Here is a 23,971-nt window from a genome sequence, read left to right as displayed (position 1 = left end):
CGCAGGCTTCTCATTGCGGTGGCTTCTCGTTGCAGAGCACGGGCTCTAGGCATGTGGGCTTCAGTAGTTGTGGCTTGCGGGCTCAGTAGTTGCAGCACTTGGGCCCTAGACCGTGTAGGCTTCAGTAGTTGTGGCTCATGGGCTCTAGCGTGCAGGCTCAGTAGTTGTGGCGCACGGGCTTAGTGGCTCCGCGGCATGTGGGATCTTCCCAGATCAGGGATCGAACCTGTGTCCCCTGCATTGGCAGGCGGATTCTTAACCACTGCGCCACCAGGGAAGTCCCCAAACGTCATTTTACCCATGAAGATATTAAGGACTAGAGAGGGAAACTGAGTTGCTCAAGGTCATGTAGGTAATTGGGAGCAGTGATAATTCTAGATAGAATTCAGGTACCTGATAGTTAGGCCATTGTTCTGTCAATATAGTACTCCTTCTGTAGTAAAGATTATACTTGTGGAAAATGAAAGTTGAATACTTGCTATTATGATAGAAAATATTTTTCTACCACTTATTTATAAGAGTTGCTTGAGTTTTATTCAGTATGTTTGTCTAATATGTTTGCTGTTTATGTGAAATATATAACTACACATACTTCCAAAAAGAATTTGTTGCAGCTGGCATATTAATGCTTTAAAAAAATATTCCTTATTCAACAATATAAAATGTCTCTGCATATTTGAAAGTCTTAACAGGTATTAAACTTGAGTGTTAAGATAGAATTTTATATCTTATTATTTAGGTCTCTTGATGTTTTAAGTGACGGTGTTTTGAAGGATCTTTCTGTGTTTTACCGAAAAATGGTAAGGTTTATGTTTTTGTCAATTACAGTATCAACTAACGCAGTATATTTGGTCAGACTTCTCAATGGAACAATTTCCTAATGAATTCTGATTCATTAGGATCTTTTAAAAATGAGGACATAATATTTCTTTACAAGCTGTACAGGTAAACACGATAATAAAAATTGAAGATATTTAATGATAAAATTAATACCTATTTAAATTTCTTTATAAATGAAAGTTATTGAATGCTTTGGGGTCTTTCGTTATTTATTTACTAAAGATCAGGACAGTGTAAAAATATGGATTTTAATGATTTTATTTATTTTTATTGAGGTAACTGATTTATAACACTATGTAAGTTTCATGTGTACATTATTATATTTCTACTTCTGTATACCCTACAGCTTGCTTCCCACCAAGAATTTAACTTCCATCTGTCAGCATATAGTTGATCCCCTTTATCTATTTCACTCCCCACCTCCTCTTCTCCCTCTGGTAACTACTACTCTATTCTCTGTATCCACATGTTTGGGGTTTTTTTTTTGTTTGTTTAGTTCATTTATTTTGTTTTTGTTTGTTTATTAGTGTTTTATGTTCCATCTATGAGTGAAATGATACAGTATTTGTCTTTCTCCATCTGACTTATTTCACTTAGCATAATATCCTCATGGTCCATCTATGTGGAAAAAAGATTTCATCTTTTTTCATGGCTGAGTAGTATTCCTTTGTATGTATATGTGTGTGTGTGTGTGTGTGTGTGTATTTATATATACATACACATATACTACATTTTCTTTATCCATTCATCCCTTGATGGGCCCTTAGGTTGTTTCCATATATTGGCTATTGCAAATAATGCCGCAGTGGATATAGGGGAGCATATATCTTTTCAAATAAGTGTTTTTGTATTCTTTGGATGAATACCCAGAAATGGGATAGCTGGGTATCTTGTGGTAGTCTATTCTTAATTTTTTTAGGAATCTCCATACTGTCTTCTGTAGTGACTGCACCAATTTACAGTCTCACCAACAGTGTATGAGCGTTCTCTTTTCTCCACATCCTTGCCAACACATGGTATTTCTTGTCATTTTGACCCTAGCCATTCTGACAGGTGTACAGTGATATCTCAGTGTGGTTTTGATTTGCATTTCCCTGATAATTAGTGATGCTGAACATCTTTTCATCTGTCTGTTGGCATCTATATGTCTTCTTTGAAAAAATATGTATTCAATTCCTCTGTCCGTTCTTTAATCAGGTAATTTTGTTGTTGTTGTTGAGTTGTATGAGTTATTTTAGGGTATATGATTTACAAATATCTCCTCCCATTTGGTAGGTTGTCTTTTTGTTCAATTGATGGTTTCCTTTGCTGTGCAGAAGCTTTTTAGTTTGGTGTAATCCCATTGATTTTTGCTTTTGTTTTCCTTGACTGAGGAGGCATATTTTAAAAGATATTGCTATGACTGATATCAGAGAGCATACCACCTGTGTTTTCTTTCAGTAGTTTTATGGTTTCAGGTCTTACACTCAAGCCTTTAATCTACTTTGACTTAATTTTTGTGTATGGTGTGAGATAATGGTCTAATTTAATTTTTTGGCATGTGGCTGTCCAGTTTTTCCAGCATTGTTTATTGAAGAGACTGTCCTTTCTCCATTGTGTATTCTTTGCTCCTTTGTTGTAAATTAATTGTCCATGTATGCAAGTGTTTATTTCTGGGCTTTCAATTCTGTTTAGAGATCTTTGCATCTGGTTTTCTGCCAATACCATGCCGTTTTGACTACAATGGCTTTGTAATATAGTTTGAAATCAGGAAATATGATACCTCCAGCTTTGTTCTTTTTTCTCAGCATTGCTTTGACTATTCAGGGTCTTTTGTGGTTCCATATAAATTTTAGAATTTTTTGTTCTATTTCTGTGGAAAATGTTCTTGGGATTTTGATAGGGATTGTATTGAATTAGATTGCTTTAGGTAATATGGACATATATCTTTTCATATTGATAATGTTAATTCTTCTAATCCATGAGCCTGGCATATCTTTCCATTTATTTGTGTCAGATTTTTGGTAGAATCTTTAGGGTTTTCTATGTATATAAAAATCATGCCCTCTGCAGATAGTGACAGTTTTACTTCTTCTTTTCCAATTTGGATGTATTTTATTTATTTTTTTCTTGCGTAATTGCTCTGGCTAGCACTTCCAATACTATGTTGAATAAGAGTGGTGAGATTGAGCATCCTTGTCTTATTCCTGATCTTAGAAGGATAGCTTTTACTACTTCACCGTTGAGTATGTTAGCTGTGGGTTTGTCACATATCATCCCTTCTGTACCATTCTGTCGAGAGTTTTTATCATAAATGGGTGTTGAATGTTGGCAAATGTTTTTTCTGCATCTATTGAGATGATCACATGCATTTTGTGAATGTGTTGTGAATGTGTATCATGTTGATCGATTTGAGGATGTTGAACCATCCTTACATCCCTGGTATAAATCCCACTTGATCATGTTGTATGATCCTTTTGATGTAATTTTTAATTCGTTTTGCTAATATGTTGTTGAGGATTTTTGCAACTGCAGCCATCAGAGATATTGTCCTGTGATTTTCTTTCTTTGTGTTGTCTTTGTCTGGTTTTGGTATCGGTGATATTGGCCTTGTAAAATGAGTTAGGAAGCATTCCCTCCTTTTCAGTTTTTTGGAATAGTTTTAGGATAGATATTAAATCTTCTTTGAATATTGGTAGAATTCACCTGTGAAGCAATCTGGTCCTGGACCTATGTTTTTTGGGAGCTTTTTGATTACTGTTTCAAAAAGTACTAGTACACTGTCTCTGTACTAGTAATTGGGCTATTCAGATTTTCTATTCATCATTCAGCCCTGGAAGGTTGTATGTTTCTAAGAATTTGTCCATTTCTTCTAGGTTGTCCAATTTTTGTATTCTCTTATAATCCTTTATATTTCTATAGTATCTTTTTTTTTCTTTCATTTTTTATTTTATTTATCACGCTTCTCTCTTTTTTTTCTTAGTGAATCTAGCTAATGGTTTGTCAGTTTTGTTTATCTTTTCAAAGAACTGACTCTTAGTTTCGTTTGTCTTTTCAAAAAACCAACTCTTAGTTTCATTCATCTTTTCTTCTGTCTTCTCTGATCTTTATATTTCCTTCTTTCTACTGACTTCGGGCTTTGTTTGTTCTTCTTTTTCTAGTACCTTTAGGTGTAAGTTTTTCTTGTTTCCTGAGGTAAGCCTTTATCGCTACAAACTCTTAATACTGCTTTTGCTGTTTCCCATAGATTTTGGTATATTGTATTTTCATTTCCATTTGTCTTCAGGTAATATTTTTGTTTCTCCTTTGATTTCTTCAGTGACCCAATTGTTGTTCTGTAGCATATTGTTCATCTTTACTATCTGTCATTTTTCCAGTGTTCTTGTTCTTGATTTCTAGTTTCTCATACCATTGTGATCGGAAAAGATGTTTGATAGAATTTCAGTCTTCTTAAATCTATATTGAGACTTCTTTTGTGTCCCAATTTATGGCCTATCCTTGAGAAAGTTCCATGAGCATTTGAGAAGAATGTGTGTTTTGCTGCATTGTTCTGTTTAAATCTGTTAACTATATCTGATCTAACGTTCCAGTTAAGGCCACTGTTTCCTTGTTGACTTTCTGTCTGGATGATCTATCTGTTGATGTAAGTGGGGTGTTAAATGTCCCCTACAATTATTTTGTTGTTGTCAGTTCCCTTGCTTTGGGTATGTTAGTAATCGTTGTATACATTTTGGTTCTCTTATGTTAGGTACATATACATTAGTCACTTTTATGTCTTCTTGATGAGTTGTCCTCTTTATATGCTGACCATTTTTTGCTCTTGTTACCTTTTTGGCTTGAAGTCTATTTTGTCTGGTATAAGGATGGCTACACTTGCTTTCTTTTGGCAGCCATTTGCTTGGAGTATCATCTTCCATCTCTTCACATTTAGCCTGTGTTTGTCATCAGAGCTGAGGTGCGTCTCCTGGAGGCAGCATTTGGTTGGATCTTGTGTTTTAATGCATCCAGCCACTCTGTGTCTTTTGATTGATGAATTCAGTCCATGTACATTCAGGGGAATTAGTGATAGATGAGGATGTAGTCCTGAAATTTTGTGTTTTGTTTTTTGGTTGCTTGATATCTCTATTGTTTCTTTTTCCTTGTGTTTCTGTCTGTTATTTTGGTTTGGAGGTTTTCTGTGGTATTTTTCTTAGTTTCTTCTTTTTTTATGTTTCATGTCTCTGCTCTGTAACATAAAGTTTTGTGGTTGCCCTGAGCTTTGTATAAAACGTCTCACAGATAAAACAGTCTTTTTTTCTGCTGATAGTATGTTATCTTCATTTACCTGTATGAGTTTTTTTCATCCCCTTTTATGTTTTTGTTTTCTCACATTATCCCTTTCGATGTTGTGAGTTTGCTACTAAAAAGAAATAGCTTATAGTTATTTTTCTTTCTTTTTTTCTCCATTTAACCTTTATGCTCTCATAGAGTTGCAATTTTCTGGTTCTGTTTTATCATCTTGCTCAAAGTTTTGTGTCCCTTTGTCTTTTTTGTTTCTGTTAGAAGTGCTGCTTTCAACATGTCTTGTTAGGCAGGTCTTGTGTTGATGAACTCCCCTCAGCTTCTGTTTGAGAAAGTCTTTATCTCTCCTTCATATTTGAACGATGTCTTTGCTGGACAGAGTATTCTTGGCTGACGGTTTTTATCTTTTAGTATTCTGAGATTGTCATTTCACTCCCTCCTGGCCTGTTGGGTTTCTGCTGAGACATCTGCTGCTAGCCTAGTGGAGGTTCCTTTGTAGGCCACCAGCCTTTTTTTTTTTTTTTTCCCCCCCTTTTTGGCCATGCCACATGGCTTGCAGGATCTTAGTTCCCCGACCAGGAATCAAACCTGGGCCCTGGCAGTAAAAACACTGAGTCCTAACCACTGGACCACCAGGGAATTCCCAGCTACCATCCTTTTTCTTGGCTGCCTTTAAAAATCTTTGTCATTGACTTTTGACAATTTTAATATTTTTTACATGTCTTGGAGAAGGTCGTTTTGCATTTAGGTGTTCTTTTAATTTCATGGACTTGTGTATCCAGTTCCTTTTCCAGCTTTGGGATATTCTCAGATATTATTTCTTTAAATAAACTCTCTTTTGCCTTCTCCCTCTCTTGTCCTTCTGGGTTACTCATTACCCTAATATTTTCCTTCCTAAATGAGTTGGATAGGTCTTGTGAAATTTCCTCACTTTTTTAATATTCTGTTTCTCTTCTACTTGTATCATTTCAAGATTTCTACCTTTGAGCTTGCTAATTCTCTCTTCCATATGATCTGCTGTATTTCCATTTCTTTCTAATTCATTCTTCATCTCATTTATTGAGTTCTTCAACTCCAGCGTTTGTTTGGTTCTTTTTTAGAGTTTCAGTCTCTTTGGTAAAGTATTTCTTCTGTTCATTAATTTTATTCCTGAGCTCATTAAACCGCCTTTCTGACTTCTTATAGCTTATTGAGTTCCTTCATGACAGCTATTTTGAATTCTCTATCAGTTAGATTGAAATATTCTGTGACTTAGTTTGGTTTCTGGAGAACTGTTATTTTCTTTTTGTGGTTGAGTGTTATTGTGGTTGTATATGGTACTTGAATTAAATTGTTCCTCTGCAGGTGCATTTGAAGTTAATGACAGGTTAGAAGTTAGAGTCCTTTCTTTTGCTTTCCAGTAGGTGGCACTATAACACAGGTTTGTTTTCTCTTACCTGAGCTGGCTCTGATTATATTTGCTAGTTGGCATTTTCCAGCCTCCACCGGCTCTGAAAGAGGTGTGCTTCTGTGCCTTCATTATTGCTTCTTGTGCCTCCCAGATCCTTACTGCCTTTCTTCTGCCAGAGCTACTGTCATCATCGGAATGTTGGGCTCTTCCCCAGTTTGTGGGATTCCTTGAGTAACACTCTTTGCGTGGGGGGAGGAGGATCATGGGGGTGTTGGAAGCCAGGGTTGCACAGGTGCCTGTACTCTGTCTGATATTGTATGAGGTTCGTGGGCTTCTGCCACTGTTGATGGTGGGGGATGGCGGCTGGGTTCCAGGGCTCACTTCCACTGCTACCAAGTTACCTGTGGTTGTGAGCACCCCTCCATTCAGGATGCCAGAGTTGTAAGTGCACCGCCTCACATGCTGGTGCTGGGTTCCCTGAAGCTGTGGGCTCAGCTGCCGTGGTTAGAGGCCCAGAACTGCAGGCACAGACTCCACTCTTTCATCTGTTCTGCCTCTCTCCTCTTGTGTTCCAGCCTACCCGCCTTTAGATGTACAAATGTGTGGAATTCTCTGGTGTTCTAGTGTGTTGGGCAGAGGCAACTTTGTTGAGCTCTGCATGTTTTACTGGTTGTAGATTGAAGGGGAGACAGAAAGGTAGCTGATGTCTTTCCTCTACAAATTCTGTATTTAAAAAGTGACATCTTTTTTTCTATAGATTCCAGCAATGGATAGAAGAGTCATTACACCATATCAAGATGGACCAGATATTAGCTATTTGGATGTAGAAGATGGAGATATCTTTTTGAAAGAAGAAATAAATATGGAACAAAATTATTCGTAAGCTCTGTTTTTTTTTTTTTCCTTCCTTTTCTCCTTCCCCCATCCCCAATCTTGGACACTGTTGACACTTTTATATTAATATGGAAAGAAAAATTGAGAACCTAACATAAAAAATAGGTATTTATGTTCATTTTTAGCCTTGATATAATACAAAGTAAATGCGTAATTAATACTTGCAGATATAACAAAGTTAAGTATAAACACAAAAAGAATGTAGCCTTCTGGTTAAATATGTTGGGTTGAATAAGTGCAGTTATCTTAACTACCTTTCCAAACCCTGCTGAGATTATAGTAAAGAAATAAAAAAAGGCATATTGCACTAGAGCAGAGAGAACAGGAAAGGAGTAAATGGCAGTCAGGAGATGTTAACAGTTTTGGAAGTTGGAAAGTGGTTGCCGAGCAGTAATGACTTAGAACAGAAAAAACTAAAACAGAATTCTGGAAAGGCTTAAGAATTACAGGTACTAGGTTTATGAAGACCAGTGTAAGTGGTTGGATTTGGAAAAGAGCATTTTTTTTTTTTTGGAGAATTTTTCAAAGAGCATTGATGTATTCCTGAACCAAGTGATTGCCCCTCCTCCATCTTGGCAGAAGACGAGAGATTTGCCTTCTGGAGAGGGTGAACCAAGGGGAGTTCATCAGCCATTCTTCTAGATCCCTCTCTATAGAGAACCCTACTCGTTCAAGAGATATGACCCACAGTGACTGGCATTTGGGAGTCCTTCAATAAAATATCCCAGGTTCTACACAATCTCCCTGTTGACCATTTAATAAGTCCTGCTTAGAATTTCCAATCTGCATTTTAGGCTAATTTATCAGCTGGTTATAGAATTACTTTCCTTCTGCTTGGTAAATAACCTGTTAAAATAAAATCTTCGGATATTCAAGTCATTTACTACATATATGTGTGAGTGTATATATACGTATGAGTATAATTGTAGCTCACTGAAAAGCTGCTCTTGGTTCCAGAAATTTTTTTTAACCTCTTTTCTAGAGTTTGGTGGTAGCCACTGGAATACTTGAGGTTTATAAATATCTGACTTGGATGTATGACATGTTATTACATTAAAAATTATAATAAAATGATTAACATTGACATAAATACATTATCCTTCACAAAATAATAGTATTCACAGCTGACTTGTGTTACTGTGGATGAATTATGTAATGAGATCTATAATTTTTAGGTGAAATAAGACTGTTGTAGTCCTCATAGATAGTTATTTTCTCTTTCCTGATTAATAATAATTCAAGGAATTAAGCAGCCCCTGAAATACTTTAAAACTTATCACCAAATATTTCTAGTTCCAGATCATAGATTATAATAGCTTGTGTGTGAACATGTACAGTATTTTACTTTTCAAAGTATTTTCTTATGTACCATCTTGTGTCTTAACTTTCACAGAAATGCTAGGGTTAGAACAAGTGATAGTATCACACTGAAGTTTGGTGGAGTTGAGTAACTTGCTCTGGGCCACTTAGATAAATGGGACTAGAACATATGTATTCTTCTGTGTTTTCTGTTTGACCAAAATGCTGTATTCCATTGCTCAAAATGCATAGTTCTTCTCCTGTTTCATCTGTAACTTAATTTTTTTAAAATGACTTTTATGTTTGCTTTTTTCCTAGGGAAAGTGTGTTCAAGAAGACAAAAACGAAAGCAAAAAAGAAGCCACGTAAGCGGTCAGATAGTTCTGGAGGTTATAACCTTTCAGATATTATTCAGAGTCCACCATCTACAGGTTAGTGGAAAATAGTTTAGGGTATATTTTCTGATCTAATCTTTCATATCTCTGTTCCTTATCTAATTCATTTAACATGTATTAAATACTCTCATATGCCATCTGCTGGTGCTACAGAAATAGAAAATAGTCCTTGTCTTAGGGAGGCCACAGAAAATGATAATGTATTGTGATAAGTACTCTGATTGACATTTGCTCTGTGAGCACAGAAGGGGCACCCAAACTAGTCTGAGAAGATCAGGGTACATCTGTTAGAGGCAAGTGATCCCTGAGCTGGATCTTGAAGAGTGAAGAGAATTTAGCCAAGAAAAGGAGGCAGATTGACATGCTAAGAGAATGGGGCAGTATGTTTCAAGCCTAGAGGCAGTAGAAAGACTGCATGTTTGTTGTGCATAGCTCAGCCATATCGGGTAGGTGCAGATAGGAGATAGGTTGGAGAGGGTCAGATTTTGGAGGGTGTTATATGCCAAACTAAGGAATTTGGACTTTAATCTGAAGGCTACAGGTAGCTATTGATGGATTTTTTAAGGCAGGGTGTGACTGGATAAGGTTTATGTTTTTAGAAAAGACCACTCTGTCTAGTGGCATAGAGGGTTAGAGGTGGGCAAAACATGACAGAGATACTGTTAACACGTGCATTCAGTTCATAGATATCAGTGCTTCAAGTGAGATGCCACGTGGGATTCCATTCATGCGTGTTAAGGAGGTTATAATCCAGTAGTAAAATACAACACGTTTTATATCTAGGCATTATGTGAGCCTGTTTGAAAGTAAGGTTATATATAGTTTTTCTGAAATTTTTTTCCCCAGTTTTTAATTTTGAAAATCTTTAAGTTACTAAAAAGGTGAAAGAAAAATACCATGAACACCTGTGTATACCCATTATCCAGATCTATTGTTAACCTCTTACCACATTTGCTTTTTCTTGCAGGCTTTGTCTTGCATGCTCTGTTCCCTCATCCTCCAAACATTCTACAGACACCCTTTTTTTTTAACCTGATCCACTTGGAACTAAGCTGTAGACATGACATTTGCCCCCCAAGGTTAATATGAATCTCCTAAGCATAAGGGAGATACAACCCTTATTCTGTACAACCACAATACCATTATCACATTGAAAGACAATTAACATTAATTAATATTATCTAGTGCTGTAGTCTATGCCCAGATTTCCGTAATTGACCAAACATGTTTTTATAGCCTTTTCTGTTTTAACATTAAGAAAAAAAAAATCTAATGTCGTATCAGGGTTGACATTGCCTTTGCTTATTAATGTCTTTTTAGTCTCTTAAGTAGAACAGCACCGCCACACCCTTCTGTTTTGTTTTGTTTTGTTTTCAGAAGTTGAGGCCAGTGGTATTGTAGACTATCCCACATTCTGGATTCATCTGATTAGATCCAGATTGAACGACCTAAATTTTAACAGTTTCTTTAGATAAAAATTTGAAGTGTAACCAAAAAAGAATGGCAGCATAGCATGGCTTTCAGAAATAGTTGGTGTGTCTGTAGCCGTAAGACAAACTGGTGCAATTTCTATCAGCAGTGTTTTCACAGTCAATCAGCCGTATACAGGCAACTTTGAAAAGTAAAAATGAGGTATTTGACATGTTTGATAAATAAATAATGTGAAGAATAGTCATTTTAGATAACACACGAGATATTAAAAAAGAAAGCTAATATACCTAAATTGATTGATGAAGTACTGAAGATAGGTCTATAGGTCTTTCTCATTTGCTGCATATCCTGATTCCTATTTTAGGACCTTTTTAAAGTTTAAATTCTGTGATTTTGCATCCTCTGTGTTATATGAATTACCCGTAGTCCTTAGAAGGAGGCATAGGTGGATTGATGGCAGGATGAATAAATGGACAGACAGTTGTGGAGCTAGTGATTTTCCAAATACCTAAAAGATTTATGGAAAAAGCAGATACTTGGTTTGTTTTAAAGGATGTTATTGATAGCATATGTGTTAAGAGTCTTAGCATTTCAGAGCTGGAAGAGACCTTAGTAATGAATTAATTTACACCCCTTCCTTTAAACTTGAGGAAACAAGCTCAGAAAACTTTTAAGTGATTTCAGGTCGTAGCAGCCAGAGGTAGAATTTATTTTCTTGATTCCTGTTCGGTATTCTTCCTGTTATACTACTCCTTCTGTGGCCAAAGCAAAAAATGATTGAAAGGTTAAATTTAACTGGGGGCCAAAGTAACCTATTCTGGGAGAAAATCTGAGTATGAAGCTAATTTCATCAAGGACAGTTGTATGAAGGCTTAATGTTTGTTTGTGTTGATCCTTAAAGTTAGAAGTCATTCTGTGAAAATGTTTTTTAATCAAAAATAATTGTTGGCCACTTTAATCGTCTTTATTTATTAGATTTGTTTCTAATTGACTTTTGGGAGCATCCCAGTATTAAATATACTCTCATATAAAAGTTTGCTACTCTTAAAAATATTTAAAACATTGTGGGGGAGAAAAGTTTGAATGTTATTTCCAAATTGTATTTTAGCAATAACAACAAAAAAGGCACATACCTTGTCAGGGTGATTTACTTTTTTTTTTTTTTTTTAATTTATTTATTTAGTTTATTTATTTTTGGCTGTGTTGGGTCTTTGTTGCTGCGCGCAGGCTTTCTCTAGTTGCAGTGAGCGGGGGCTACTCTTTGTTGAAGTGCCCTGGCTCTCATTGCAGTGGTTTCTCATGTTGTGGAGCATGGGCTCTAGGCGCCTGGGCTTCAGTAGTTGTGGCTCGCAGGCTCTAGAGTGCAGGCTCAGTAGTTGTGGCACACAGGCTTAGTTGCTCCGCGGCACGTGGGATCTTCCCAGACCAGGGATTGAACTCGTGTCCCCTGCATTGGCAGGCGTATGCTTAACCACTGTGCCACCAGGGAAGCCCAGGGTGACTTACTTTTAAAGAGAACAACACTTACTGAATTTATGAGATATGTTTTATAATGTATTTATTTTGCTACTTCATTTAGATTGTACTACATTTTAAATATATGGAAATAAACACATGAACCTAAGCAAAAGTTTGTTTTTTTTTTACTCTGTTTATACTTGAAATGACTGATTTGCTAATGAGCCAGGATACCAGATGTAGCAGGGAGACAGGTACTTAGCTTGCCTAAGAGAACAAATGGTATATACATTTCATAACAACTTATGCTTTAGGTGATAAGCTAATTGAAAATAGCTCTCAATTCACAGATATTTTGCAGAAGGAAAAACCCTCAAACAGGCCACAGTTGACTTCCGCAAAGCCTCTGCTACCTGGCCAGCCTGCTGGCTTAGATGAGTGGCAGAAAGGTTATAATGCTTCTTCCACACAGACTGGGACTAATCCCCCTTTGCATAGGTGCAGAGACAGATGAGAAAGGGAAAGGGGAGGGGTCTAGAGTTTATTAATTTTGTCTTGCTGTCTTATCTTTATGGGGAAAAAAATGTTCTGAGTCACTTTTTAAATTAGATACCAAATAACCATCTTCCTCAGGTTTATTGCTTAATTGGTGTGTAATTAAAATGAATAAAACTGTTGTTTTAAAATTCTCCATTTCAGTTTTTCGCTTCAACTGATTTCTTTCTTCAGTTAGCTTGAATTATTAAGACTTTAGTACAGTGACTATAATTTAAATGTTACTAAATCTGGATAAATGGATGCTTTTAGCTCTATTTGTTTCATTAAATGTAATACATATATGTTTACTGTATATGTGTTTAAACATGAAAAAATTTTTATTTTTTAGGATTGCTAAAGTCTGGTAAGACCAATTCTGTGGAATCTCTTCCAGAACTGTTGACATCAGACTCTGAAGGAAGCTATGCAGGAGTGGGTAGTCCTAGGGATTTACAGTCTCCTGATTTCACAACAGGATTTCATGCAGATAAGACTGAGGTTTGTCTTTGTTTATTAATGCACTCTTTTCTTCAAATTTTAGTCTGTAGACAGTTTAGTTTTTCATTATTTTTACTCTAACTTTAAAACACTCTTCTGGCTGGTTTATAAGAAAATACAGTTAATGACATAATATATGTAGTGTTAGTTTTCTCAAATTTGCCTAATATTTCTAGTTTTAAAGATTATAATTGCAGTTTTGAGCCCTTTATGATGTTGTATTTCTGATCTTTCTGCAATAAAAGTAATGTTGATGTAAAGTATAGCAATACTGTATAGGCATATTGAAATATATATTCATAGCTAAATTACTTGAAATATATTTTGTGAAATGTCAGTTAACACCAGCTAAAAATTGTCAAAGGAAAATGATTTTGAAAGTAAGCCTAATACCAAAATCCGTTTAGTGTCTTTCCGCCATGGTGTGAACTGGAGCAATGCAATCTGGAATGGAGTTCTTCTCCTAGTCTAGCATAATTGACACTAAGCTGCTGAATTCCTAGGCTGGTCAACTCTGGGGGAGGCCATGTTTCAGACATCTCTTAACATTTAATTCCATAGTTGTTAATCTACAGGGAAGGAGAATGTCAAACTTACCAGATGTAGAGTAATTTTTTTCTAACCTCTGTACATCCACAAAATATATTAGAACATCTAGAAATTTGTGAGACAGTAGAAAATTTACCCTTTATTAAGAGTCTTATAGGCCTCAAGGATTGATATAAAACAAATTTTTATCATAAAAATTTTTTTATGTAAGGTAGAAGTTTGGGGGAAATTAATATTACACTTAGGTTGGCCTGGAAGACAGATGAGGTTTAAAAGAAGGTTGAAGGCATACTGTGAATTTTTGGCAATAGTAGAAGAATCTGTCCTGGCAGTGGAAATACCATTTCAGTAACTTCCTTGACCTATTGTAATCGCAATAGTTTTAGGGTCCCTTTTGAAGTGTCAATATTATTTGGCTTTAATTTTATTCAGAGTCCTTTAATTATATTCAGAGTGAATTGTATGACATTTATACCAGACTTTCATTTTGTTTCATTTTAAAGTCATGGATGTTAATTTTAAAGTTACTGCTTCATATCTTATTTGAACAACTTATATTTATTAACATTTTTGTTTAATGCTCAGGTAAATAAGAACTTGATATGCAAACTTACGTCCCTAAAAATTATTCCCAAAGCTTTTAATAATTGGGTTATAGCCACTGATATGGTTTGAGAATTGATCAAGATACTAAACTGTAGAAGAACTGAATTGAAAATACTAGATAATTATTGTTGTAAGGTTTTATTCTTTAATATAGTTTAACCAGTATTTACTGAGTACCAACTATGTGTTAGCTACTGTGCTAGGGGTACCTGCTATTACTCACTTTTTAATTTTTTTTTTTTTTTTTTTTTTTTACCTCCAGGGGAAAACTAAATCCTATGTTAATGGTACACCTCCTACACATTTTAGGGAAGATTTAAAACCATGGGAAAAATCATCAGTATTTAAAATATCTGCTCCACAGCCCATTCCCAGTAACAGAACTGATACTACAAGCTCTTCCAGTTGGGTTTCTGGCTCTTTCAGGTAGGATTTTTATTTTGTTCTGTACTTGTTAGTCTGAGAAATATCATTTATTTTTAGTCAAGTGAAACTTTTTAATGAAGTGCATTTAAAAAATTAATATAAATTTCTAATATACAGCAAATTACCTAAATGCATACAAATTACCAGCTAAAGTGCATACAAATTACCAACCAGCTAAAATAGGCTCTTTTTTCCAGACAGAATTTAGTTGCCTTTGCAGTGTCATCAGGGAATACTTAGTAAAATACTCTATAACAAACACACACACACACACACACACACACATTTGATATCAGCTTCTTTTTCTTTTTTAATGGATAGTGTATATTAGTAAAAACTCCCACTCAGGAAGACCATTTTGTCATTTGTAAGCTTACTTTATCTTTTTTTTTTTTTTGCACATTAAAGTGTATTTAAGATCTCACAAAATGTGTTGTTACTCACAATTAATTTTCAGAGGGAATTCATTTAATGTTATGCTGTAGTTTTAACTTAACCTATATTCTATCCATATTTTTCTTTTACTTAGAAAAGTCAATTTTTAAAACTGAAGGAATAAGTATAATTAACATACAGTATTCTTTCAAAGAACTAATTGAGCTTATGCTTTATCTTTATTACCTAGTATGGTTTATAATAGGCTAAGACTGTTAATTGACTTACCAACTGTATTGTCATCTGGGCCATTTGTGTAATTATTTTGAAATATGCTGTATTTTGCACAGTTGGAATAAAGGTGATGATGTCCCAGTTTATGATGCTTCATGGTCTAAAGATAGTTCAGAAAGTAGTCTCACCTTTCTTCCTAAGTAAACATATTTGTGGGAACACCTGGAAGCATCTTCTAATCACTAATGTTAGATATTTTATTAAACATGTATCTCTTAACATTATGACTTTTGATGCATCTTATTATTATGTATGTATATATAAAAGTAGCTTTCATTCAAAATATCCTTTTTGAAGTTGGCCACAGCTGACAAAATAGACCTAAATTATCCTCTCATTAATAATGTTATATATAATTTACAGTTTCAGTAATGTTTGGGTGTTGGACTTCATGGATAAATGAATGGGTTGTAAAGTAACTTTTATATGTCTTTTAGTCCTGTAAGCCCTCCTGTCATGGATCTCAGAACCATCATGCAAATAGAAGAAAGTAGACAAAAATGTGGAGCTACACCAAAGACAAATTTGGGGTTGGTTACAAAATCATAAAAAAGGAAAGACCATGTTGTGTTATAGTTCTGCCCTAAAGAACTGGAAAGACCTACTGGACCTTTCCTATTATTTTTCTGCATTTGATGTTAAAGTTAGTTGTAAGCTCTTTTCTAGGTAATTTAGCCGCCATAACATTATTTCTTAAATATATGCTGAAGACTGGGTTGGGTTGATAGTCTAGCTCTTGTGGAATACAGTATTACATGCCGGAAATTTGCCTCTAAAATGATCTATTTCTCATACAAGTGTGATGCAAGTGTATTAGGAGGGCTCCCATGTAGCTATTACTTGATCCTTGATAGTATAAACTAATTATATATTTTGCCACTGTTGAAACTTGTGGTCATTTTGATCTAGTAATAGTAAAATCCCATCAAATAAACACAGAGCAATATAATTACCAGTAACCTTTTTTGAGCAGAAATTAATGTTAATTGGTTTAATTTCTAGCAAAATTATTTCTTATGGAATTAAACTTTCTCAGAAGTGGTGAAACTGATTGGTTTAATTTAACTTAATTTCTAGAAAAATGATTTCTCATGGAGTTAAACTGTCTCAGAAGCAACGAAAAATGATTGCAATGACTACCAAAGATAATAATTCAGGAATGAATAGCATGGAAACAGCTTTAAGTGCTCCTTCAAAAACCCCCAAACCAGCGAATGCATGGTATGCTCTAATTTTTAATTAAAATAAGCTTTGTACATTAGCTTTTAAGGTAGTTCTTGGCTTTGGGTGCTTTTTTTTTTTTTTTCCTTCCTATCTTTTCAAATATTTCATTCCCCTGTTTGCTTTCAAGTTAAAAATTGGACCTTGGGAAATACTTTAGTTTTTTGTTTGTTTTGAGAAGTACATCATGATTTTTGAATTTTTTTCGTATGTGTAGATAAAATTTCTTCTTGGTATTTTAATTAATGTTTATTGCTAAGGCAGTTTAAGGGAACATTCTTATTTTTTCATTTTTTATAAAAAATAATGTATATCATAGAGAAGTTTGATAAAAGCAAAGAGTTTTCTTTTAGCACCCTAATTTCTTTGTATATTCCCTGTATGTATCATGAATATCTTTAAATTTTTATAATCATAGCTTGTCATTGTCACTTTTAAGCAGGGCTGTTTACTTAACATTGTGTTATATAACTTTTCTCAATTACAGTTTACCCATAATGCAACATTAATAGGAATAATCTCCAAAGAGGTCAGATAGCAGTTTTGACATATGAAAAACAGGTTGTATTTCTCCCCTCCCATCCTCCCTTTTTTTTTGGTAACTAATATCATAATAATTGGAAACCAATTTTGGAAGAAAAATACATGGATAGTGTGAAGGGCAGGAAAGATCAGTAGAACCCTGTTGTTCTCACAAGCATTGAAGAGGGTATTAGAGACTACTCTTGGTTTGGGGGAATCCCTTCATTACTTCTAATGCCACTTTTTTCTATTTGTAAGAGGGAGTATTTTTCCCAATTAGAATGTAAATTATTTTGAAGAGAGTGGCAACTCATTTTGATCGCCACCAGTAGGACTAAATATCAGACCTACTAGGAAATCTAAAACATGATCACAGAAAAAGAAAACAAGAGGTGAGAACACCCAAGTGAAAAAGAAAAGAGAGTAAAACTTGAGGGAATGGATTTAGTAGAATGTTTGTTTTTTGTTTTAATAAATTTATTTATTTATTTATTTATTTATTTATTTATTTATTTATTTATTTATTTATTTATTTATTTATTTATTTATTTATTTATTTATGGCTGTGTTGGGTCTTCGTTTGTGCGAGGGCTTTCTCCAGTTGCGGTGAGCGGGGGCCACTCTTCATCGCGGTGCGCGGGCCTCTCACTGTCGCGGCCTCTCCCGTTGCGGAGCACAGGCTCCAGATGCGCAGGCTCAGTAGTTGTGGCTCTTGGGCTTAGTTGCTCTGCGGCATGTGGGATCTTCCCAGACCAGGGCTCAAACCCGTGTCCCCTGCATTGGCAGGCAGATTCTTAACCACTGCGCCACCAGGGAAGCCCAAGTAGAATGTTTTAATTGATTGGTATTTGTTGTGCACCTTCTACATGCAAGGCACTGTTCTAGTTTCTGATGATAAGGCAATATACAAAACTGATTTAATCACTGCCTCTGTAGGGTTTATGGAGTAGCTGTTACAATATATATTTTTTAATATAAATTTATTTATTTACTTTTTAAAAATTTTTGGCTGTGTTGGGTCTTCATCGCTGCGCCCGGGCTTTCTCTAGTTGTGGTGAGCGGGGGCTACTCTTTGTTGCAGTGTGTGGGCTCAGTAGTTGTGGTGCACGGGCTTAGTTGCTCCACGGCATGTAGGATCCTCCCGGACCAGGGCTCGAACCCGTGTCCCCTGCATTGGCAGGCAGATTCTTAACCACTGCACCACCAGGGAAGTCCCCTGTTACAATATTGACTTATGTTTTCCCTAAACAAAAGTATGGAAAAGACAAAAAAAAACCTTCTTTGATTAGCTCTCAAGATACTAAATATATCGCAATTTGAGAGAATTAACTAAGCACATGAGGAAGCTTTGGGCTTAGTAAATACAGTTATAGCCCTGCCATCAACCAGTTTCCTTATTTAAAAACAAAAAGTAAATGAACAAAAGAAGGATCAAAACAATGATCACTCAAGTTAGGAAATCCAACTACTGGACAAAAATTCTTGGTTTAGCATCTATTTCAAACATAGGAGTTCTTTCCAACCCCAATAAAGTATTTTTTTAAATCAAAACACATATTTTAAAATATTTAATAGTATGGTAATACTTCAAGGCTTCTTATCATGAAAGATAGCAGTTGCCTGCCCTGCCCCAAACTTTCTCTTTTATGACTGGTTAATTAAGATTCACAACAGAGTCATATTGCGAGGATGATTTTATTTCCTTTTTTTACACTCTTCTATTTTTTCCCTATAATAACTAATTCTGTCAGTTTTCCTATACTGCCTATGTACTCATCAGTAATTTCCCCCCCCAGAGCTCTCTAAAACATACCTCTCTCCATTACGATGCAACATACCAGATAATTTATGACTTCTGTTTTTTATTGGAGGCATCTTCATTAGAACTCTGAGTTCTCTGGTCTGAACTAGGCCTTTTCCAGGCCTGCTCAGTATCTGTGATCTTGAGACTTCTCTTAACTGTCATCCTGGGAATTTCTTTTGCTTCCCTCTGGTGTTTGATCCCCAGTTTCCTAGATCCTGTTTTTCTATTTCTTGGTTTACTCTTTGTTTTGATGTAGCACAATCTACATAAAAACCAGTGGTTTTCTGATAAAAGATGTATAGGACATACATTTTTGGAGCTCTTATATCTTTGAAAATGTTTTTATTCTCACCATTCTTGACTGATAGATCGGAACAGAATTCTGAGTTGGAAATCATTTGTAGAGTTCCTTTTTCTTATTGCTGTTGTGAAGTTTAATGCCATTCCAATTCCTAACTCTTACTATGTTTACCAGTTTCCTCCCTCTCCCCCTCCTCCCTTTTTCTTTTCTTTCTTTTTTTAAATTAATTAATTTGGCTGCATCGTGTCTTACTTGTGGCATGCAGGCTCCTCCTTGCGGCGCGTGGGCTCTCTAGCTGTGGCACAGGCTCCAGAGCACGTGGGCTCAGTTGCCCTGGGGCATGTGGAAATCTTAGTTACCCAACCAGGGATCCAACCTGCGTCCCCTGCATTGGAAGGAGGACTCTTAAACCACTGGACCACCAGGGAAGTCCCCCCTTCCCTTTTTCTTTATCTCTAGTGTTCTAAAATTTCAGAGTGATGTGCCTTGATGTGGGTTCTTTTTTGATAGATTATGCTGGGTACTTGATGGGCTCTTTTAATTGGGAAAAGCATGTCTTTAAGTTCTAGGAACATCTTGTATTCTATTTGATACTTTCTTCTGTACTGTTTTCTCTAGAAATCACATTAGTTGGATATGGCTCTTCCTGGATTTCCCTAATTTTCTTACTTTTGCTTTTCTAATGTTCATATAATTATCTTCCTATTCTAAATACTTTCTGGAACATCTCCCAGACTTTATCTTACAAACCTTCTACTGAATGTTTTAATTTAACTATTAAAATCTTTAATTGCCAAGAGCTCTTTCTTACTTGCCGATAGTGCCCTTTTATCAGTATCCTGTTCAACATTCAACTGTCAAAGATGCCTGTACTCTATAAACTTTCTCACTCTTTAATATATATCCAACAGAAATATATGTACATGTGCACCAGGCAACATGTATCAGAATGTTTGTATCATCCTTATTTGTAAAAGCCAAAAACTGTAAACAACCTAAATGTCTATAGCAGTAAATGGATAAATTATAGCTTATTTGTATAGTACAGTACTACACAATGATGAAAATGAATTATGACTAAATACAACTGTGTGAATGAATCTTATCAATGTAATATTGAGCGAAAGAAGCCAATCAGAAAATAAAACTATATGATTCCATTTATAAAAGTTAAAAATAGTCATTGATTTACATTGATGTGTATTCACTCTTTTTTCATGTATGTTTTAGTTACGTTTTGTTTTATTTGGTGGATTGTTTAAGTTCTGGTTGGAATCTGTGTGCCTGTGTGGGACAGGTTGACTGATGGGTGCGACTGTAGGGTGACCCAGCGGTACCCTTAGAGGACCCCCGCACCACTGTCTCCGTGTTTTTTCTCCTTGGTCTGTCAGTTTCTCTAAGGAGAAGGCTTTTAATTTTTATATTTGGTTGCCAGCCTTCTGGAAGCTGATCAGGGTGAGGCAGTTAGGCCTGGGACTGAGGTTCTCACAATTTGGTCTAGATTCTCACATATCTCATCATTTAGTGTATAGATTTTAAACACAGCAGTTCAGTCCTACCTGCCTCTATATACTGGTGATTTTCAATCAAATCCTCCTCCTACCAAGGTGAAGGAAGTACAGTCATCTGACCACGTGGAGATAGGGAGGGCATCTGGCATTCTCCGCCACTCCACAAGTGAACCTTCAGCCAGTATTCCTGTTTTCATCTGCATGACTACGTCAGGATTTAATGCTTAAGATGTCTCCAACGTATGAGCCTCTTCAGGGCTCCAAGCGTCACACTCTACCCCCACTCCACTTGATGACAGGTTTTCTTTACTTCCACTACATCAGGGTTCATTCTGGCCCTGTTCTGTCCTCCAGTAGTGTATTATTACTTCTGGTCTGCCATTGTCTTAATAATGCCTTATTCTTTTGCCTGTGTGGGTTTATGCCTTTCTGATTATATTCTTGTTCACTTAACATGGGATTTTAGAGGAAAGGATTAGAGTAATCATTTATCTGAAACTTCAGACTTTGATTTTCAGGTTTAGGAAAAAAATTTCCCTAGTCATTATTAGCAATATGAACTCAGACTCCTACATTGAAGAGACTATCTAAATTTCAAAAAAAATATATTATGGCATATTAAGGAGCATTCTAGGAACGTGGGAGGAAGAATGCCATAAAATTTGGCCAAAAATATAATCAGGGTATTTTTCTTTGAAAAGTAATTTGGTGACTGAATTATAAGTGATGTTTATTATACATTTAGTTGATGAAAATGCGACTGGAAAATCTAAATACAAACAGATGAATAATGGATCTTATGTATTTTACGGAACCAAAGAAATTTATCTAACTGACCAATTATAGGTAATTTATTCTGAATTTTTATGAAAGTGAGAGATATCTGAATTGTCATAAAATCAATCATTTATACCCTTTTTATGACTTTATAAGACCAAATTTTTGGTATCTGAAGGATCTTTTAAAGTTCATTTCTCCTAAATTCTTCTGAATTTATGTACTGCTTGAGTTATTAAATAAATAAATAGTGGGCTGAGTTAACTTAGTAGAATATATGTATGTAAGATATATATGTCAAGAAATGTACGTAATTATACATATGTATTATAAGCATATATGTATATAATATATGCATATAAATTAATGACAGGGATCAGAAAACATTTGTTAGAACTTTTTTTTTTAATATTTATTTTTATTTATTTATTTCTTTATTTGGCTGTTCCAGGTCTTAGTTGCAGCTCGCGGGCTGCTTAGTTGTGGCATGCGAACTCTTAGTTGTGGCATGCATGCATGTGGGATCTAGTTCCCTGACCAGGGATCGAACCCGGGCTCCCTGCATTGGCAGCATGGAGTCTTAACCACTGCACCACCAGGGAAGTCCCTTGTTAGAACTTTTAAGAACATATTTATGTAAAATGGTTGATGTTTGGTATTCCTGAATTATGATGTATATTTAGTAGAAATGGAAATAGTCATTTTTAGGTTGTTGAATTTTCTTTCTTGAATTCTTATAAGGCTGCAGGTTTAGTATATCACTTCATTTTTAATCAGTTACACATAGGTTGTAAATACATGTGGTATATGGTTAAAGAAATAAAATAGTAATAGATTTGTTTTCCTGAGAATATCTCTTGTAAATATTGGTTTATAGAAAGTTGGTAGAATTTTAACTTTGCCCAGCTTTGAAAAAAGTAGAAAATTAATCTGAAATTAGCATTTTAATCTGATTTACAGATTGTATTTATGGAATATATTCATTACTGTAGTGATTTATCTGGTTTTAAATACTTCTCAAAGGGACATCTTCATCCTGATGAATCATCTAATGTGATTTTATTTATTTATTTATTAGCAGGGTTTTTAAAAATTATTTATTTATTTATTTATTTATGGCTGTGTTGGGTCTTTGTTTCGGTGCTAGGGCTTTCTCTAGTTGCGGTGAGCGGGGGCCACTCTTCATCGCGGTGCGCGGGCCTCTCTTGTTGCAGAGCACAGGCTCCAGATGCACAGGCTCAGCAATTGTGGCTCATGGGCCTAGTTGCTCCACGGCATGTGGGATTTTCCCAGACCAGGGCTCGAACCCGTGTCCCCTGCACTGGCAGGCAGATTCTCAACCACTGCGCCACCAGGGAAGCCCTAGAAGGTGTTTTTGTACTGTGTTTATCTTAATAATGAGGTTAATGTGCCGTTCATTAGCAAATCACACGTTAGCCCTCTAAGTCCGCTTCTGGTTGTGGTAAGGAATTTTACTTAGATTGTTCACACATTCACTCACCTTGTGTTGGTGTTAAATATGAAAGATAATTGGTTTTTGCATTACAATGAAGTTCTAACCAGTTGACTTTTAAATCTAATGTGAAAACGCCAAGTGTACATGGGAGTTGGTCACTTTTCATTTTCCTTTATTTTACTTGGAGAAATAATACAACATTTCTCACCAGTCATCTTGAGTGGAAGAATGCACAATCTTTGTGGCCTGGCTTGATGTATGAATGTAAATTCTCCAAATTCCATTTAGAGCTAACCTATAAATTATAAACTAATTTCAATTATTTAAATTTTTGGAGCTAGAAATTTTATTCATTAAAGCAAAAATTTCACGGCTGCTTTAGTTGAGGAACAAAATCTTGATTAATTTTTTATGTGGCTACAGATGCTTCTTCATTAAGTTTCTCTGGCTGCTAAAATGGGAAAGAGCCAGAACCTTTGAGTTAGGAAAGTAAAATCGTTGGAAATCAGACACTGTTTCAAAGTATGGCATGATCAGTGGAAAGACTAACAGAACTCATTTAAAGAAGTCTGCGTAAGACGTTTTATAGGTAACCACTGTGCATGGTTAATGAACATGTGAGTTTAAGGTATCTTGTAAGCATTGTTACCTATATTTATTCTTAAGGAGATGTTATCATAAGTAGCCATTAAAGAAATAAAAATTTTTAGTGTGTATATTATTTACCACATCTAGGAGCTCCCAAATTACCACTAAGATGAATCTGACACCGTGTGATTCTTACACAGATCATTGTGAAGTTTCTGTATTTAGAGACGTGAATTACTTACAAAAGACATTCAGCGGATTTTTTTGGCAGAGTATTCGCCAGCAGTGTTCCCTAATGACTAATGAGACACTGTACTTTCCACCATAGTTAGTTACGTTGTTTGCCAGTAGAAACCTTCAGGTATGTGTGTTTTCGGGAGCAGAAAGGAGTTGGTAAGGAAACGGAGAGTGGTTCTTTGTATTCAGTTTTTCAGTGTTCTGCATGTGTATGTGCTTTGGAGAAAATTTTGTGGTAAAGTCAGGTAAGTTCCTTTTGAAGAAAATATCTTTCATGTGAATACTTCAGTAGGTCATGTTTC

General features: G+C 35.5%; 1 protein-coding gene across 2 annotated transcripts in view; it reads left to right on the top strand.

Moving 5' to 3' along the window:
- IBTK (inhibitor of Bruton tyrosine kinase) overlaps window positions 1-23,971 on the top strand; it is a 102,435-nt gene that overhangs the window by 49,289 nt on the left and 29,175 nt on the right. For both annotated transcript variants that reach the window (XM_068551673.1, XM_068551672.1), the window contains exons 19-25: window positions 740-800; window positions 7,248-7,369; window positions 9,002-9,114; window positions 12,854-13,002; window positions 14,420-14,583; window positions 15,690-15,782; window positions 16,330-16,473. In XM_068551673.1, the coding sequence (XP_068407774.1) occupies window positions 740-800; window positions 7,248-7,369; window positions 9,002-9,114; window positions 12,854-13,002; window positions 14,420-14,583; window positions 15,690-15,782; window positions 16,330-16,473 (846 nt within the window). The remainder of the gene's footprint in view (window positions 1-739; window positions 801-7,247; window positions 7,370-9,001; window positions 9,115-12,853; window positions 13,003-14,419; window positions 14,584-15,689; window positions 15,783-16,329; window positions 16,474-23,971) is intronic.

Source organism: Eschrichtius robustus, chromosome 9 (genome assembly GCF_028021215.1).
Source record: "Eschrichtius robustus isolate mEscRob2 chromosome 9, mEscRob2.pri, whole genome shotgun sequence".
Lineage (NCBI taxonomy): Eukaryota > Metazoa > Chordata > Mammalia > Artiodactyla > Eschrichtiidae > Eschrichtius > Eschrichtius robustus.
This window is presented reverse-complemented; position numbering and strand designations above follow the sequence as displayed.